Raw genomic sequence first — 16,413 nt, 5'->3', positions numbered from 1 at the left:
TCAACCCAATTTTACTGGAATTAATGTCTGAAAACAGCTTAAGTTAACAACTGCTTTTCAGGCCAATATAAATTTCCAAGCAAATCTCTTTGGTTATCTTAACCTTGATGCCCTTGTTCACCGTTTTCATTAAATTCTTCTTCAGAGTACTTACAACAATAACTACACGTGTTCAGATAATTTAAAATGAACATGCACAGCATCTCGGTGAAACAATCTGTTACCCAGTTCTTTTATATGGCCCCAATGAGGTTTTCTGACCATTGCCTGAACCTTGCTCATGGGTTAGATTCAGTATAATGATTCAATGAACTTGTTTCAAGTCAATGTTCTCTTTCTATGCTGAGGAGATTCATTCAGGATCCTCACATGTACTAACTTATGCTTACACAAACAACACACCATTATGAAAGCCATTACTATTAAAGCTAATACTAATCAAATGATATTAAAACAAGCCACTCATACTGTTCTTCCACATAAAAAAGGTGGTTTGAGCGTTTGAACAATGTTAGGAGGAGACATGACTTGTCTCGACAATCAAGGTTTATCAACCCGAGCCAGCATTTCGTTCGGCATCTGTTGCGTAGTCATTTTAAATTAACCCCATGGGAGGAGACCATTCCAATCACAGTTGCCAGTTCATTCACCCTCCCGCTGCACTCCTCTCTCTTTTTCTGGTTCTTTTGTTGTCTCACATAATCTCTTTCTCACCTTGGGAGACAGACGTGGGGGAACGTAACAAAGAGTAAAGGGGAAGAATTGATTTATTGTGTCAGGTATAATAACTGACATCTGAATACCTTGCACTGGTGCTGGAAAGGGTTCAGTTAAGAAAAGGTAACCTGTTCTTGAATTTTTCCCCAGGGTGACACCGGCTTTTGTACCTCAAATCACAGGTTGCTTATTCTGTTCCTGATTGTATATGACGGCTCGGAGCTGAGTGGTGGTAATTTCCTGATGCGCACAAAGAGATTATCACTGGCACCGGCAGAGATCGGTGTTGCATTGTGTAGCTGTGGCGGGCAAACGTAGGTTACAGAGTCATGGACCGCTTGCTGTGGCTGGGTCGCTTCTCTGGTGACAGTGACCTACACAAGCTGTTCTCATTCATACTCACATCATGGACTCTTCTTCAGGCACTTGCATTCACACATCAGTGTCAGACAGGATTTATGTCCAGGCAAAGGCTAACAGTTCCAAAACGTCCCTCAACGGGGAGAAAAGCCTTTCCATCTTTCCTCCACCATCTCTCCTTTCTTATGTGAACAGATCACTCTTTTACAAAGATGCCCTCAATTCACTCCTGTATTTGCATAGCATTTCTGTCTGCTGAGTTAAAAAAAAAAAAGAACAATAAAGATGAAGTTGAACCCCTCCAAGAATATTCTTTGAATCTCTCTCTCCTCTCTGACAGATCAATCGAGCGCCGAGCTTCGGGACCGATCAGAAGATTGATTACGACGTGAAGAAAGGGGTGCTGCTCAATGCTCTCAAACTCCTCAACATTAGGTACTGTTCTCCGGGGTCTCACACACACACACACACACACACACACACACACACACAGAGACGCAGACAGACACATGAATCGTATTAAGTTTCATGCAGGCAACGCTCGCATCAAACTTTCTTTTACAAGGCTCCGATTCCAAAAGATTCTTTCAGTTTGCTTTATTTGGAAACCTAAAACTTTATATGGACTATATATTTTGTACAGCACTGTTCAGTCTGTATCTTGTTTTGGTTTTAGATTGATGACACAATTGTGACATAAGCTTGAGACCACCACCCCCCCCAAAACAAAACACATCTATCTGTCTGTACAACTGTCTGTCGGTGTGCTGTAGTAGATAAGAAGACATATAATGGCCAAGGCAAAAAGCTGTGGCTCTATTGTGTGCTTTGTTCACCCTTCACTGATATGCTGTGTGTGTGTGTGTGTGTTCTCTTTACGTCTGCTACCTTATGCTATCTGTGATTTTGAGTCAGCATTGTTTACACTGATCTGTATATTTGTATAAGCTTCCTGTGTTGGTCTTTTACTTTGCATTGTGGGCGATTTGTTTGTCTGTGTAGGTTACGCACACTGTCATTCTCACCGTATAACGTGTTCCTTGTCCATGTAGTGTGTGTTTGTGTGTGTTTTCGCTGGAATGCTTTTCTGTCCCCTGGCTACAGTGAGTCCGACCGCTGATTGATCATCGTACACCAGACCTCTGGATATCTGCTCTCTTTTTCTCGTTTTCTCTCCCTGTGCTTGTCCTCCTCTTACTGCTCTAAATATAGTCTCAACTCTTCTAGTCGCACACATACACAACCCCCCCCCACACACACAAACACACAATGGATCAATTACATGCAGCCCCATACATCTAGCTTGGCCAAATGTGGTGCGTGGTGCAGTCATCCCACATAAAAACCTGCTCCATCCTCCTGCCCGGCTTCAGTCGGCACAAACAAATCTCTTATCAAAATGATTTGTTTCGTGGCTGATGTTTGCTGTGTTCCCACAGATTAAAAGGGGAGATTTGATTATTTCACGACAAATAAATCGTAGGAGGCCTTGAAAGGCGGTGGGGAGCTTTTTCCACTGGACAAACTGCGTATGTTCACGCTGGAGTGAATGAAGGCTTTGTTCTACCTCACTCACTTCTTCCTTATATAGTAATGGCTTTGCTTTCCAAACGGGAGGGGCAGGCAGTATGCAGAGGTAGGGGCCGCTCTCAACTCAGTTTGCAGTGCCGACTGTATCAACATGGGATCAATTCAGACCCGGCCGGGCATGGACATTGATAAACCTCAGACCCCCAACGGCACTCAATATCCAATTTAAAGGGCCAGCGATTGACTAAAATGAATTGCCCTTTCTCCAGACTGCAGTGGCCCACTTGTTCAGGATTAGCTGTCTGGTCCTGTTCGTCCTGGGCTTGTTGGTTTATTTGTGCCCCTGCTCCATCTTTGTCTTTGTACTGTTGCATGTTATGTGCAGGGTTTTCTTTGTTCAACCACAATGTGACGATCTAAAGGCAAATTCAGGTCAGTCTATTTGTTAGGGATGAGGCCTGCACACTGCCGAGCTTCATCATACTGTAGTTTTGCAGAATTCTTAAAAATATTTTTCTGTGGATGACGTTTGTTCTTTACTGAGCAGGGTTTAGTGCTTCAAGATCCTACAAGACCTTCTGCATGCAGAAGAATCTGACAGAAACAGAGCCAAAGATGTGAAGTTTTATTTTTGAAAAAGGGAGAAGTTGAAGAAAATCTGATGTAATCATTTTTTGCTGTGATCCCAGACTGTGTGTCTTTTAACTCTGCATTGTGTTGACTCTTCTTACTCTTTGTTTGCCAAGGGCCAGTGATAAGAAGCGTAACCTGGCCCAGCAAAAGGCAGAAGCTCAGAGACGGCTCTACGGACACGGCTCCATGAAGAAGCTCTCAGCTGCTTCTTCAGACTGGGAGAAACAGCGTCACACACTTGAGAGAAGGAGAGAAGAACTGGTAATACACAAAGAAAAGAATTGGTTTAAAAGTTATAATTCACTTCGGAAGTTAGTGAGCAAGATTCTGCTTCATGTTTATACTGTTACAGTACATATATTCTCTCTGCTGGCTGCTGACCAACTGCAGTGGAGCATCTGGCATCTTAAGCACCACTGCAAGGTGTTTTAGTTATCATAATATTTATAATAAAGCACATTAGAGAATGTTGCAGCCTGCTTTTAACACTTGACCAAGCTAAAAGAAAAAATTACTCATTGAACCATTTCATATGGAGAGCAATGCATGCTGGTTTATTTCTCTGAGCTACCGGTAGCCAGTTCAAGTTACTCTCTTTTGTGCTGGACCAAATCACTGAGCAATAATCTAACTGTGATAAAACTAAGAATTGCTCTAATCAGGTGGTTTAATAGCTAGTCATTATCTTTTTAGTTTTATAGCAGTCATGCCTAATTTCCACCACCAATGTGACTCCTTCAAGGTATTTTACCATCAACAGTGATCCCTCATAACTTTGTGTCCGTTACTTGTTCAATAGCTGTATCCCTTATAGCTGAGTTTGCCACCTTGAGACCTTCTATCTTTTCTACAGTAAGAAGCCAATTTATTACCTGTTCTTTTATTAACCTTTATTCCTCATTTAAAACCATGCTAAGTCTTCCAGGTGTGTGCGTGCTGATGCATACATTGTGGAATCATCAGCATCAGTCAGGCATAATTCAGAATAAGAGGTAAAGCATCTTTAAATATGTAAAATAATAGCGACCCTAACAGGCCTTCCTGAGGCACTCCACAACCCACTGCTCTTAACCTCAGATTAACTTCTATTAAAATGTAGCATAAATTAAGCCATTCTTGGCTAATCTACAGGATAAACAAACTTTTCTTAACTTAAACTATTAAGAAATAGCCACAAAAATCTAATCTGCTACATGTTTGAGTTATTTAAATCCCAGACTTCAAAAACCAGCCTGGTGACTGAAACAGTGGCTGTGCAGTCATGGTCCTCGACCCTGAGTCATGAGATGCCGTCTCAGTAAAACCCCAACTACATGAGCACAAAAGATCAATACTGACTTCAGCGATTCAGGGGCAGGTGATCATCAGAGATGTGTTTAGAGATATTATACAAGACATTGATTTAACATATCAATCACTCTACCCCAAAAAATCAAAGAGTTTAAAGTATTTCCTCAGAAGTGAAACAAGATGAGCTAAAATGAGAAGAAAAGCCAGAGCAGAAAGTCGGTACTTCTCACTCCTACGTCAAAAGAGTCAAAGTCTATGTTAGACAAACATACCATTTAATTATTTTCTTTTTGAAATGAAGGACTTGGGGGAGCTTTTCTCATCTGTATGGGGAAAAGTGGCAGCTACTAGTGCTTTATGTCTCCACCCTCTTTGATTAGCCTTTTGATCAGCCACAGAGGTAATCAGTGGGAATAAGGAAAGATGGCGCAGAGGCTCCATTTGAAAAAGGGCACTACCTCATGTTCGAGTGCTGTTATGGATGAAGTGCGAGACTCGGTTCAGGTCTATCGAATGACACTGAAGTGGCAATGGTGGCGTTCTCCCCTCCTTTCTGCTTTCACAGAAAGTAGCCGGCTGAGCTCCATAATTATTCCTTTCTAATGTATAACTGTAATAGCGTAGATCGCAAAATGCCTTTAAATTATAAGTCACACTGATGGGGTGTGGCTGCTTTTTCCTATCTTTCTCTCCTCTCACAGTGTTGCTTTTATGACTGTATTCATGCGGATAAGGTAAGAGTGGCAGTGAACTTCACCTGAATGATTTCCCCCCCTATTTCTAGAAAGAGCGACTGGCACAGGTCCGCAAGCAGATCTCCAGGGAGGAGCATGAAAAGCAACATCTGGGGAACTACAGGTAAGGAGGCAAAGAGCCGAGGAGAGGAGGCTGTCCCTCCAGCAGCTCCACTCGCTGTGTTCGTGCCAGCGTCGCTTACATTTACGGGGTCATCTGCGGAGTGCCAGGCTCTCGGGAGAATAAGTACTGTTTCTGCAGACGACAAACAAAAGAAAACAGTGTTTTGGGGGCAGAATAATTAAGACGGAGAGAATATGTAAAATAGAGACAGGAAATCTGAGGTAGTGTGTAATGTCGAGGCTCAAATAGTTACTCCACGATGCAAGGTTACCTCTGCAGCATTTTAGAAATTCAAATTAGCATGTATACCTTGTTTGACAGCTTTTTTCCATCTCCTCTTTTCCCCCCACACCTTTTCTTTTCTCCTGAAACTCCACCTTAGATTTAGGGCGACGTCGAATGTGTCAATTTTTAATAGTCACCTCACAGACAGAGCAGATCTACCTTAAAACATGACTCAGCAATATCGATGTTCCTTCTCTCCTTCAGTTTATTCTACTGCCTCTGTCTCTTCATCCAACACACACACACACACACACACACACACACACACACACACACACACACACACACACACACACACACACACACACACACACACACACACACACACACAGGTCTTGACTTTCCTAGTCTTTCTCAAGCCCTTACACAGACACACAAAACACACACTTACACAGACATACAGACAGACCTTGTTGAAGTCTCCACAAGTCTAAGTGACTTCTTGACTCATCACTTGACTGAATGGCTGAAGTCAGAATACTGATCCCAGACTGCGTGAAGTGCTGTCACCTCCTTCCTCTCTTCCGACAGGCAGCCAGACAGCCAATCAGACAGGCTGAGATCTGTCTGGAGCACCCCTAATAAAGACCCCTTAGCATTCAGATGGTGTTCCAGCGCTGCACTGGAGTCTGATTAACACACCGCCTCTCATTAGATGAGTTCAGGTAATGAACTTAGTTACATTAGATGAAACTTGCATCAGGTGCAGACAGACATGACCCTGTGGCCGCAGAGGGAAACCCAGCTGGTTTGATGCCACCGTTGCTGCTCATTTTAACACCTTTTGGTCTGTTGGGATCAGGAGGCTTGAGAGACACTCGTTGAGCAAAATGGAGAAACTCACGTGAATGGAATATGAATTTTAGTTTTGCCTCTTGAAAAATAGGAAACATGTGGCAGAAAATACGCCTCAGCATGAACATTTTATTTGAGGTTGAGGGTCGCCCTCAAATAAAATGTCCATATGTTCAGATAAGGCTGGTTCCAAAAAGAGGGAGCAGTTAACACCCACTATTAAAGTGTTGACCTACTAGTTTTCAGTCAAGTGATTTATGCTGCACTTTGAGCACTGAGTAGCGCTGTCTCTTTTCAAAATGTATTATTTCAATTCTGTTCATGCAGACGTTTTTAAGAGAGTATCTCGAGGAAAGAATGTGGTCAATGTAACTTAAAGGTGGACACAAAAAAACATAGGATGTGTCATTGTTGCCGCATTGTGTATGTTCAAATGGCAGATGGGGTGTAGTTTAAACTTTAAAGGGAAAATTGGGCAATGTTAAACTCTACTTGGGATTGTAGGTGTCAACTATGGGCGTCTTATGTCTGTGTGTGTTTTTGCATCAGTGGCCTTTTTTGCTTCCCATTAATTCAAAATCTCTCTAAATATGTCAGAGTTGAAGCCAAACCATTTCCCTGCTTTTACACTGACCAATGCTAAATTTGCTTCCAACGCTGTTGTTTTAATTTGAAGGCCAAAGCGATGATTTTAGGGGGCGTCTGGAGATGTATTATGAGGATAACCAGGTGGAGGTTTATACATTTCCCTAATCCCCTCGGGCCTAAGATAAACACTGAGCACTGTGAGTTTAGTCTTGAGGGCACAAAACTATGTGGAAAGTGTGAACTTGAGGCACATTAGCAAAGACGGCGACAAACGGGAAGGTAAGTGCACGTCTCAGGGAGGATGTAATGTTCGAAAAAGCAGACGTGCATTAGTGCATTACTTTCTTAACTCAAGGTCTCTGTTAACAGCTACTTTTCTCTGTGTTTTTTTTCTTTGCTCCCTCGTACTTCATTCTTCTCCCTTGGTCCCACCACTTAACTCTTCTCATGCGCCGGCGACAGCCATGGCCGGAGGCATTAAGTTCCTGGGTTGTCTGTCTGTCTGTCCGACACCTGGAGCATTTCTTCAACTTTGGTAGAAATGTTCACTTGGAACCAAGGATTGGACGTATTTGGTCAAAAGTCAAAGTCAATGTGACTACAACACAAGACACACACACTTTTGGCCATAACTAAAGAGTTTAATGCCAGTTATGACGAAATTTAATATAAATGTCTCGTAGGATAAAATGATAAAGTGGTGACATTCCATAACCAAAAGGTCATAATGTTATGCAAACACTTCTCTGGCCAATATTCAAGTCCATAACTCAGGAACAGAACTTGAGACTGTGACCATATTTCCTGTAACTTGACTGGTTGGCGGCGGCACACAACCACAGGGCAGTAATTCTGCTTGTCTCTGCATCACTTCACACCTTCAGCTGAAATACTTATAATTCTCTCCGTCTGTGTTTCCCCTCCTGCTTGCTCCATCACTCTCACCTGCTGTGTTTTGACCTCTCTCTCCGTGCCCCCCTCCTTCCAGACCTCCTCCATCTTTCCTCAAACTCTGGCTCTTTCCATCTTCGCATCCACACTCATTCTCGCTCATTTTCTTCATCTCTTCCTTTGCCAACTCTCTCTCCCCCTTTTCTTATCCTCCCTTTTTTGTCTTTTATCTGTCACTGCTCCCTGCCTCCCGATTCTGTCACCACTCCTCCTCTCATCTCGTATCCTCGCTGAACCCCAATCGCCCTCTTTCTAGCTCTCCACTCTATCACTTCCACTCCTTTTTTCTATTTTGTCGTCTCATGCCTTTCACTTTCCATCTTCACATTTCCCTCATCTCCTTCCTCCCTGCATTGATGACCCTCATTCTTTGCCTTTTTCTTTTTCTCTCTTTCTCTACTCCTCCCTCACTCTCTTTGCTTTTCTTTTTGTGTCTCTGTGGCCTACAGACGTATTTACCCCCCAGACGACAAGCTGCTGTTGGAGAAGTATGAAAGCCTGCTCTCGGCCGCCTTTCAGACCTTCCTCGCTGGGCGAGCTGCCTCACTTCAAAAGGAAATGAATAATCCTCTGAAACGAATGAAGGCACGTACGTCAGTGGCAGACTGTCACACACACACATGTGCACACTCCCACACACCATAGAAACCTGCAGAGACTCCCATACAAGCATACACACAAAATATACAGACACTTGTGGACAAGCACATGCCAAAGAGGGATGGATGTGGCATGTGCAAATAATGCTGAAAGTTTGCCGCAGTCCTTGTATTTGTTAGAACTTGTGACAGAATGTTCTTCTCTGTGTCGCGTTCTCACTGTCATTCACTCACTTTCTCCTCAGATACTTGTTGTGCCCCTTGTGTACATGAGCTTTTAAAAGCAAACCAGATCCCACACAGTGTCATTTTTGTTTCAGTGCAGCTCTTCAGCTTCTTGCTGCCCACACATTAGAATTTCTCTGCTTCAGGTAAATTATTTATTTATTGACACAGATTCAGGATACATGTTTGAACACATACAATGAAGTGTGTGAACGAGCACACATGTGAACTCGTGCATGTCTGTTGCAATGCATTGAGCGATGTTTTTCCACAAAAGTATAAAATACAGTTATGATGAGGAGAGAAGTTGATTCTCTAAAACACGACTTCCCAGTAGAGAGGGGTAGAACAAATATCACAAGTCAAAAGATAATGTGGTTCCGATACAGATAGTAGTTTTGAGATGTTTGGCTCTTTTTTAAAAACATTTGAAGTTTTGCAACAAACTTAAATTCCAAATGCACAACAAACAAGAGAAATAGGGAAACTTCTGTTTTCAAGTCTGGTGATGTGTTCAGATGAAATATTTGAAACAAACAGAGGAAGGCATTGTGAGATTGTTCAAACGCATCGAGGAAAGAAGTACTGATGCGTTTGAAAGAATACACACAAAGAAACTACAACATCAAGCCACACCAAATATTACACACTCATATATATCAGCTCCCTAAAAATGTCTGATTTATATCATCAAAATCCACAAGTTATTTCGTGGGAAATTCACCAGAAATGTTAAAAAAATTGGACAAAAAAAAAACCAGCTCCAAAAGTGAATGGGTTCTTCTGTCATAACTTCACCCTTCTACCAAGTTTCAAAAAATTAGGTTTAGTTGTTTTTGCAAAATCCTGCTAAAAGACAAATAGAAAAAAAACAGCAATGGAAATACGAGGATGTCACTCAGTAGAGTGTTTACCTCCGCCAAGGACCAACTGTTGCTTGTCTGATTTTCATCAAGATTCATGAATTATTCTCTGAGGAATCAACAAAAATGTGACAAAACACCCATCTCAAAATGTAAATGTTAAAAAAAATAAAAAAGTCCCGGATCCACACAGAAATTGTATTGTTTGTTTTCCTGAACGATATCACCTCCTTACAATAAACTTAAAGTTATCCGTCTAAGTAGTTTTGCGCAATCTTGCTTAGAAACAACAACAAAAACGAGACAAAAACATTTTGGCACTAATATTTAATACTGAATAAGAATGTTTAGACATTAATATAACTACACATATTCATATTAAAGCACTAGGAAGAGATTTATACAACTGTTGCAGGTTGTGTAGAATCGAACCTAACTCAACTCTGTTTCATAAAGTTGTGTCCTTTCAAAAGTAGACTTTCTGCAGAGGTGTCAATCAAAGATCAGTGGGTGGAAAAACCAGGCTGAGGTAGGTTTAATTTATTCAGAACACAGAGATGTGGATCTCGTTCAAAGTAGGAAGGGAGGGAGATAATGGGGACAAAGGAGGCTGTAGAGTTTGTTATCTAACGACACGATCATGAGTGACAACTGGACCGTCCGTTTATTTAGGCACATTAATGGAGCGTGAGATCCTAATCTCATGATAAAGAAGGATGCTGCTGAATTTGAATGTGCCATTGTGATATTCATCAGACCACAAATAATGCATTTTATGCAAATAATTTTTCTACCCGTTCTTGAACATTACTGATGTATTTTCAAGCCAATCTGTTGTCGGGAGCTTGATTTATGTTACGTTTCTCGAAGGACTTCATAAGCATTTCTTTGTGCTCCTCAGCCTTGCTTCTGTTTAGTTGCTCCCATTGTTGCCGACAACACACAGATGGATGGTTGAAACACACAATCCAGCTCATTTATACCCTGCATGATTTGCAGTGTACCGTATTTGAATAGTGGAATTCATTTGAAGGCTGTTGTTGCCTCTTCAATGTGTTCAAGCTGCCTGTAGTAGAACCAGTAATCTTTTTACTCACAAAATACAAAACACAGCTTCCTTTGTCTCGTCAGGAGATAAGCTAATGTTGGACGAGCTAACCACCAGTTATCTAGTGTGTTTCTGGTAGCTTGCTGCATGAAAGTATAAACTTATCAAGATGTGTCTACTTGTAGCCATGTTGCTTGCAAACCAGGGGGCTAATTAATTAGACAGTGCATAGGACCCATACTGAAAGTGTAAGTGCACACCAAAAATTGCCTGCAGCACAAAATCAGATTTTTAAAAGCCTGTACCCACACACCTTGAGGCAATGTTCCATTTATAAATCATAATCTCAGCCTCATATCCCGCCCACATTCAACCATAATTTATCAATGAAAAGCTCCTCATATAAACGTTGATGCATATATGAGCCTGTTGATCAGTGGTTTCTAAATGTTGAATCATGAAACAGTCGAGAGGGAGACCGAGAAAAAGGATTTTCTTTTTTGACACATGAATCAAGGTTTCTGATTGTACAGGAGCTGTCACTGGCTTTATTTTCAGACTTTGCTAATTTACACACTCCATATGTGGAGGTGAAGGTGTGTCGGGCAAACTGTCAGGGAAAGGCAGAGCGTGCGTGCGTGTGTATGCGTGTGCGTGTGCGTGTGCGTGTGCGTGTGCGTGTGCGTGTGTGTGTGTGTGTGTGCGACAGCCACCTTGTGTCACCCAGTGCGCTCCGTGCTCCTGACAGCACAGTCGTGTTCACTGCAGCAATTTTACCCACGGAAACTATGAAAACTAAAATTGTACTTGTTGGTTTATACACAGTATTAGAGGATATTCTGAAAACTATTCACATTATGTTCTAGTGGTTATTAATGCTGTTTGATGTTACCTTCGATTTCCAAAACTGATCATGATAATTTAATCAGTTCTACATTAGTTGAGGTGAAAAGTGCTCAACAGGTTTTACGTTTAATATCAGGGAAAGGCAGAAGACAGAGTTTCCTGAATCCTGCCATCTGACACATCCTGGAATCAACCTTGCCTTTCCACACCTGTGGTGCTCTCCACAACTCACCACAAGTGTCAGCAGCACACAGTGCGACCCTCTCCTCTGCGCTCAGGAGGGGGAAATGTGGTGGTGAGACAGTGCTGATGAAATATTGAGGGGAATCAGATTTGAGATTGGATTTGGTTTATATCTTAGCCTACAATTGAAAGGTGCTTATGGAAGAGTTATGGCCCACCTAAACATAACGATGATCTTATAATAAACCAAAGCCTCTGGTTTTGTGCATCCGTCACCATTATTTGGCTCATAACCCTGGTGGGAACCATAATGGATCATCTGACGGGCCTGTTGCTGCTTGGTTAGTCTTTGCTGTTGCAAAGGGCCCAGAGTTTATTTTCCAGCACACCATCAACATATCTGTTAAGCCTGACAGACATTGTACCCACAGGACTCATGTTCGCTGCCTTTGTGGGCTTCTCAGGGCCATGAATTGAAAAATGTCATGGATTGTCACACTGTCAAAGAAAATAAAATGTATTTTGTAATCCTAGCAATAACATGCTGACGCACGTTGCCAGGGAGCACACAGAGCAGGCTTCCTGGCTTCAGCTGCTGCTCAACAGACGACGCAGCCACAGGTGACACTGGTGTCTGCAGGGTCTGCACCCCCCTTCTCCCCATTTACATTACAGTCAGGTTGACAGGTGTGCATCACACTGTCACCTCTGTTGTGGGCTATCTCTGTTTTCCTGCTTACTTATTTGATGCAGGGGCATTGCAGTGAAGGCACAGCAGGCATGAAGACATTGGCATGGGGCTTCTGAGCAACAACAATTTCTTTCTATGATCACCTGGGCACAGGAGCCTGGTAAAATGATCAGGAACCCCGAACGAGGCCCTATGCCGCTTTCTGCCAAAACCTTTGTAAAGTTTGAGTTTGGTTGAAAACAATAATGTCAATCATGTATCTTGAATTGCTTTTGATTTGATATCCTCCCATTTCTCAATTTTCCCAAGGTGTTTTTGAGCAGTTTCTAAAATAGAAAGTGTTTTCAGATGGACGCTCACAGTCAGTGCAATTCAAATCAAAGTGCTTCACATGTACATTAAGCACAAGAGTATTATGAATCAGTAAGGCTCCACTGTTTTCGCCATTTATAAATTGTCACATAAGAGGGATATTCTAGTTAAAAAAAGAATCAATAATATTGATTTGTATTTTTTCATTCTCACAAATCAAAAAATCCCTTTCCTTGCTGTGTCTCAGAGTTAACTTCTGGTGACTGAAAGTAAAGTTAGACGCAAAGAGAAAACCCACTGTGCTACTGATGATGTTGTACAACAGGCAGAATTCAAAATGCAGCATAACTGATGCAAAGTTCCTGAAACCAGGACAACTCATCAATCGACTGCAGAGTCGAGCAGTGGACGGCATTTGAACCTGCACCTTCAGTCAAACCTTCACTGGTGAAAAAAGTGACCACATCAGCAGTTTAGAACTTCAGATTTGCAGATGTGGACCATCTACAGGCAAATAAAAGAAAAGCTTGTGCAGGTGAACCCATGCTGACCACATGGAATAAGCATCAAAACGTTTTATAGCTAATGTTCATGTAAGATATTCTTTTATAAATTGGAACATACTTTCTGATGAACAGTGTCATTTCCTATCCACTTCCCACTAAGACTATGATTCTTGCTTTGAAGAAGAACCGAGGACATCCTGACCAGATTTTATTTGTCTAAAGGAATAAGCACGGCAGACAGTAATAAATTCCTAACCAGGGAAAGTGGAAAATATCCTCTGACCACATTACCACAGAAATGCAAAAGACAGAATCATCTGTCAAACGGCCAAGAAAAATGGAGTCACAGTGTGTCATGGTAGGAACTGCCAACAATATTTAAAAAAAGATTTTGGGACATTGGTTGTCTGATGCCAAAAAAAGACATGTTGTGACACTATACTTACTGAGACCAGAGATCATCGGCAACAGAAGGAAGCTGTAAAAGGCAGCTTCATATCAAACAAACTGTTAAGTTGTATAGCAATGATAAAAATAAAAAAAAACATAATTTGAACAAGTTACTTATTTTTGACAGCCAGTGAATGCTAAATAAGAGCTTGCTAAAGTCTTTATGCTGCATCATATGATCTACATAGAGTGTGGCTTGGGTCAACATTTTCTGTCTGAACCCAACTGAGCCCAAGAGAAAGGTTAACCGAGTCCGACCGGAACTCGACAGGCATCCTGCTTTGTATGTCTGAACCCGAAGAAGAAATCAATTCCAACCGATGTCACAGAATCCAGCCTGGTTGTCCGAACCAGACCTGAGTGGATGAGTCCCGATGGGCTCAGGCTTGTTATCCACACTGTTATGTACATTAGCTGTAATTCAAACACTTGTAGTTCAGCGAAACCAAATAGCTTTCAGATCAACTGCAATTTCTGTTTGTGTTAAGTTCAGTTTCCCCCACGTTTTAAAAATGTCGTAACTTCCATGAAATCTGCTTTGGTGTAATTTAACAAGTTAAATGTGCCTCCACTGCTCTTTAAACCTTTGGGCAGGTGCGTTTCACCTCGTCAACGTTGGCAGACTTAACATAACGTAGAAATTCAGCAATAAATACTTTTTTATGTTTGAAACGTTCAAGTTAAAGAAACAAATTCAGATTTTAGTTGTCTGCTCATCAGGTCCACTTATGCAATTAATTTAGTGCATAACATGTTATAGCATCCAATCTCATCTCAAAACAAATCGTTTTTCTTCTTCTCTTGGGCGCTTGTTTAGGTCATTTTGATAAAGTAAAAACTCCCACTAGTGGTAAAAAAAGACTTACAGATAAGGTAATATGTCACTGTGCACATATAGCAGGTGCACAAATGTTTCAGCACACACACACATACCAACAGAGAGAGCCAGGAGCACACTGACCTTTTCATAGACCCTTCCAAAAAAGCAGCTGATGGCTAATCTGAGAGAAAACAACCACTTTTCATCTGTATTTGAGAGGCAAGTGGGAGCTTTTGTGTCCCAGCCGTGAAGCAACATTAATCACCTTTGCCTTCATTTCAGCATCAGCCAAATGGCCAAGGCCCCAGCACATTGGCGATGACCGTGATGCCGCCTTTTCCAAATTCAGCCTCTCTGAGCGCTGCCAAAGAGCAATGCATGTTCAGCCAGGGCCTTTTTTTTCTAACCCCTTGATAAGGCACACTGGCCTGTGAAGTTGAACTTTTTCATCCCTCCACTTTCTTTGAAATAACTGAAGGTCTTTGGGTCTTTCTCACATCTCATTTTGACTTTAAAGTCATTATTTTTAAAGTTATTTTTGCCTTTATTAATAGGAAAGCATAAGCGTGAAATGGGGAGAGAGGGGAAGACGTGCAGCAAAGGGCCGGGTTGGAACCGAACGTGCGCCCGCTGCAGGACTCAAACCTCCGTATATCAAAATATTTTAATCGTTGTTTCCCCCCCCCCCACATGTCTGTTTGTTTGTTGGTTGGTTTTTTTGTAAGCAACTGAGTGAGTGGAAACAGTAGACATGTGTCCCAAGACAGAACCCGTTTAATTCTGGCTTGGATCCAGATCCGGGGAAGATCCAGGAATTTGTATTCACTTTCTTTAACATTGCAGGAGTGTGTTTTAAAACATTTCCATTGATTTCTCTGAGAATAATTCATGGATCTTGATGAAAAATTCAGGTATATTTAGGGTAACGATATGTATGAGTGTTTGCAATTTGGTGCAGATCAATACAAAAATCTGGATCTCGTGAATTTGAATGTGGTTTCACAAGGGAACTGTTGATTCTTGGCAGAGATATGAACTCAGCAACTTTTGCACTTTGTTCTCATATACCTCGTTTTTCTCTATGTGTTGGCGCACAGGAGGAGGACATCTTGGATCTGCTGGAACAATGTGAACTGGATGACGAGAAGCTGATGGGCAAATCCTCCAGGCAGCGAGGACCTAAGGTACGTGAGAGAGTGAGAGTGATAGGTAGGGACACAATCTAAGTGTGAGGAAGGAGAGTAGGGACCGCGCGCCTCATGGGACCTGAGCAAAAGTGCAAAGAGTGTTAGTGGGGAGGCAGGTACGCAGATGCCTGGAGCTGACTTCCACAGAATACACATAGGGTCTGATTCAGAAAAATATAAGCGGGGAGGGGGGTTATAGGCGGGAAAAGAAAAGAATCAGAAAGAGGCCCAAAGAAAAGACCCAAGTCCCCCAGGGGACAGCTGTCAGGCTGTCTCTCTCTCCATGTGCTATCTTTCTTTCTGTCTGTCTGTCCCCCTCTCTTTCTCTCCCTCTCTCTCTCTGTCACATACACCTATACGCCCCCTCCATTTCCCACGACAGCACATTACTCCCTCCCTTCACCTCTCCATCCACTTCTCTCTCCCCCCTCACACATCTACATCCATCCCTCACTCCAGGGTTAAATTGGCTGGAACACTCAAACCGTGTGTTAGGGACTCGACAGGGCAGTTCGACGCTGCATTAGAGAGGCCTGAGCTGCAATGAGGACTTGTTCAGACACAATCACTGTTGTCCAAATTAATTTGGGCCCCGTCACTTTCGATGATGCCGAGTGTACAGCGAGACACTGAGAGCAGGGGGAAAAAGAAAAGAGTTGTGACGGATGGATTCACT

The 16,413-nt window shown here is 42.2% G+C and overlaps 1 protein-coding gene across 4 annotated transcripts in view; it reads left to right on the top strand.

Moving 5' to 3' along the window:
• Positions 1-16,413, top strand: part of ttll7 (tubulin tyrosine ligase-like family, member 7) — a 72,281-nt gene that overhangs the window by 32,867 nt on the left and 23,001 nt on the right. For all 4 annotated transcript variants that reach the window (XM_047343235.1, XM_047343234.1, XM_047343236.1 and 1 more), the window contains exons 10-14: positions 1,418-1,512; positions 3,354-3,501; positions 5,315-5,388; positions 8,457-8,592; positions 15,648-15,734. In XM_047343235.1, the coding sequence (XP_047199191.1) occupies positions 1,418-1,512; positions 3,354-3,501; positions 5,315-5,388; positions 8,457-8,592; positions 15,648-15,734 (540 nt within the window). The remainder of the gene's footprint in view (positions 1-1,417; positions 1,513-3,353; positions 3,502-5,314; positions 5,389-8,456; positions 8,593-15,647; positions 15,735-16,413) is intronic.

The sequence above is a fragment of the Hippoglossus stenolepis genome, chromosome 14 (assembly GCF_022539355.2).
Source record: "Hippoglossus stenolepis isolate QCI-W04-F060 chromosome 14, HSTE1.2, whole genome shotgun sequence".
Lineage (NCBI taxonomy): Eukaryota > Metazoa > Chordata > Actinopteri > Pleuronectiformes > Pleuronectidae > Hippoglossus > Hippoglossus stenolepis.
Note: the sequence above shows the minus strand (reverse complement) of the source record. Positions and strands in the feature narration are given on the sequence as shown.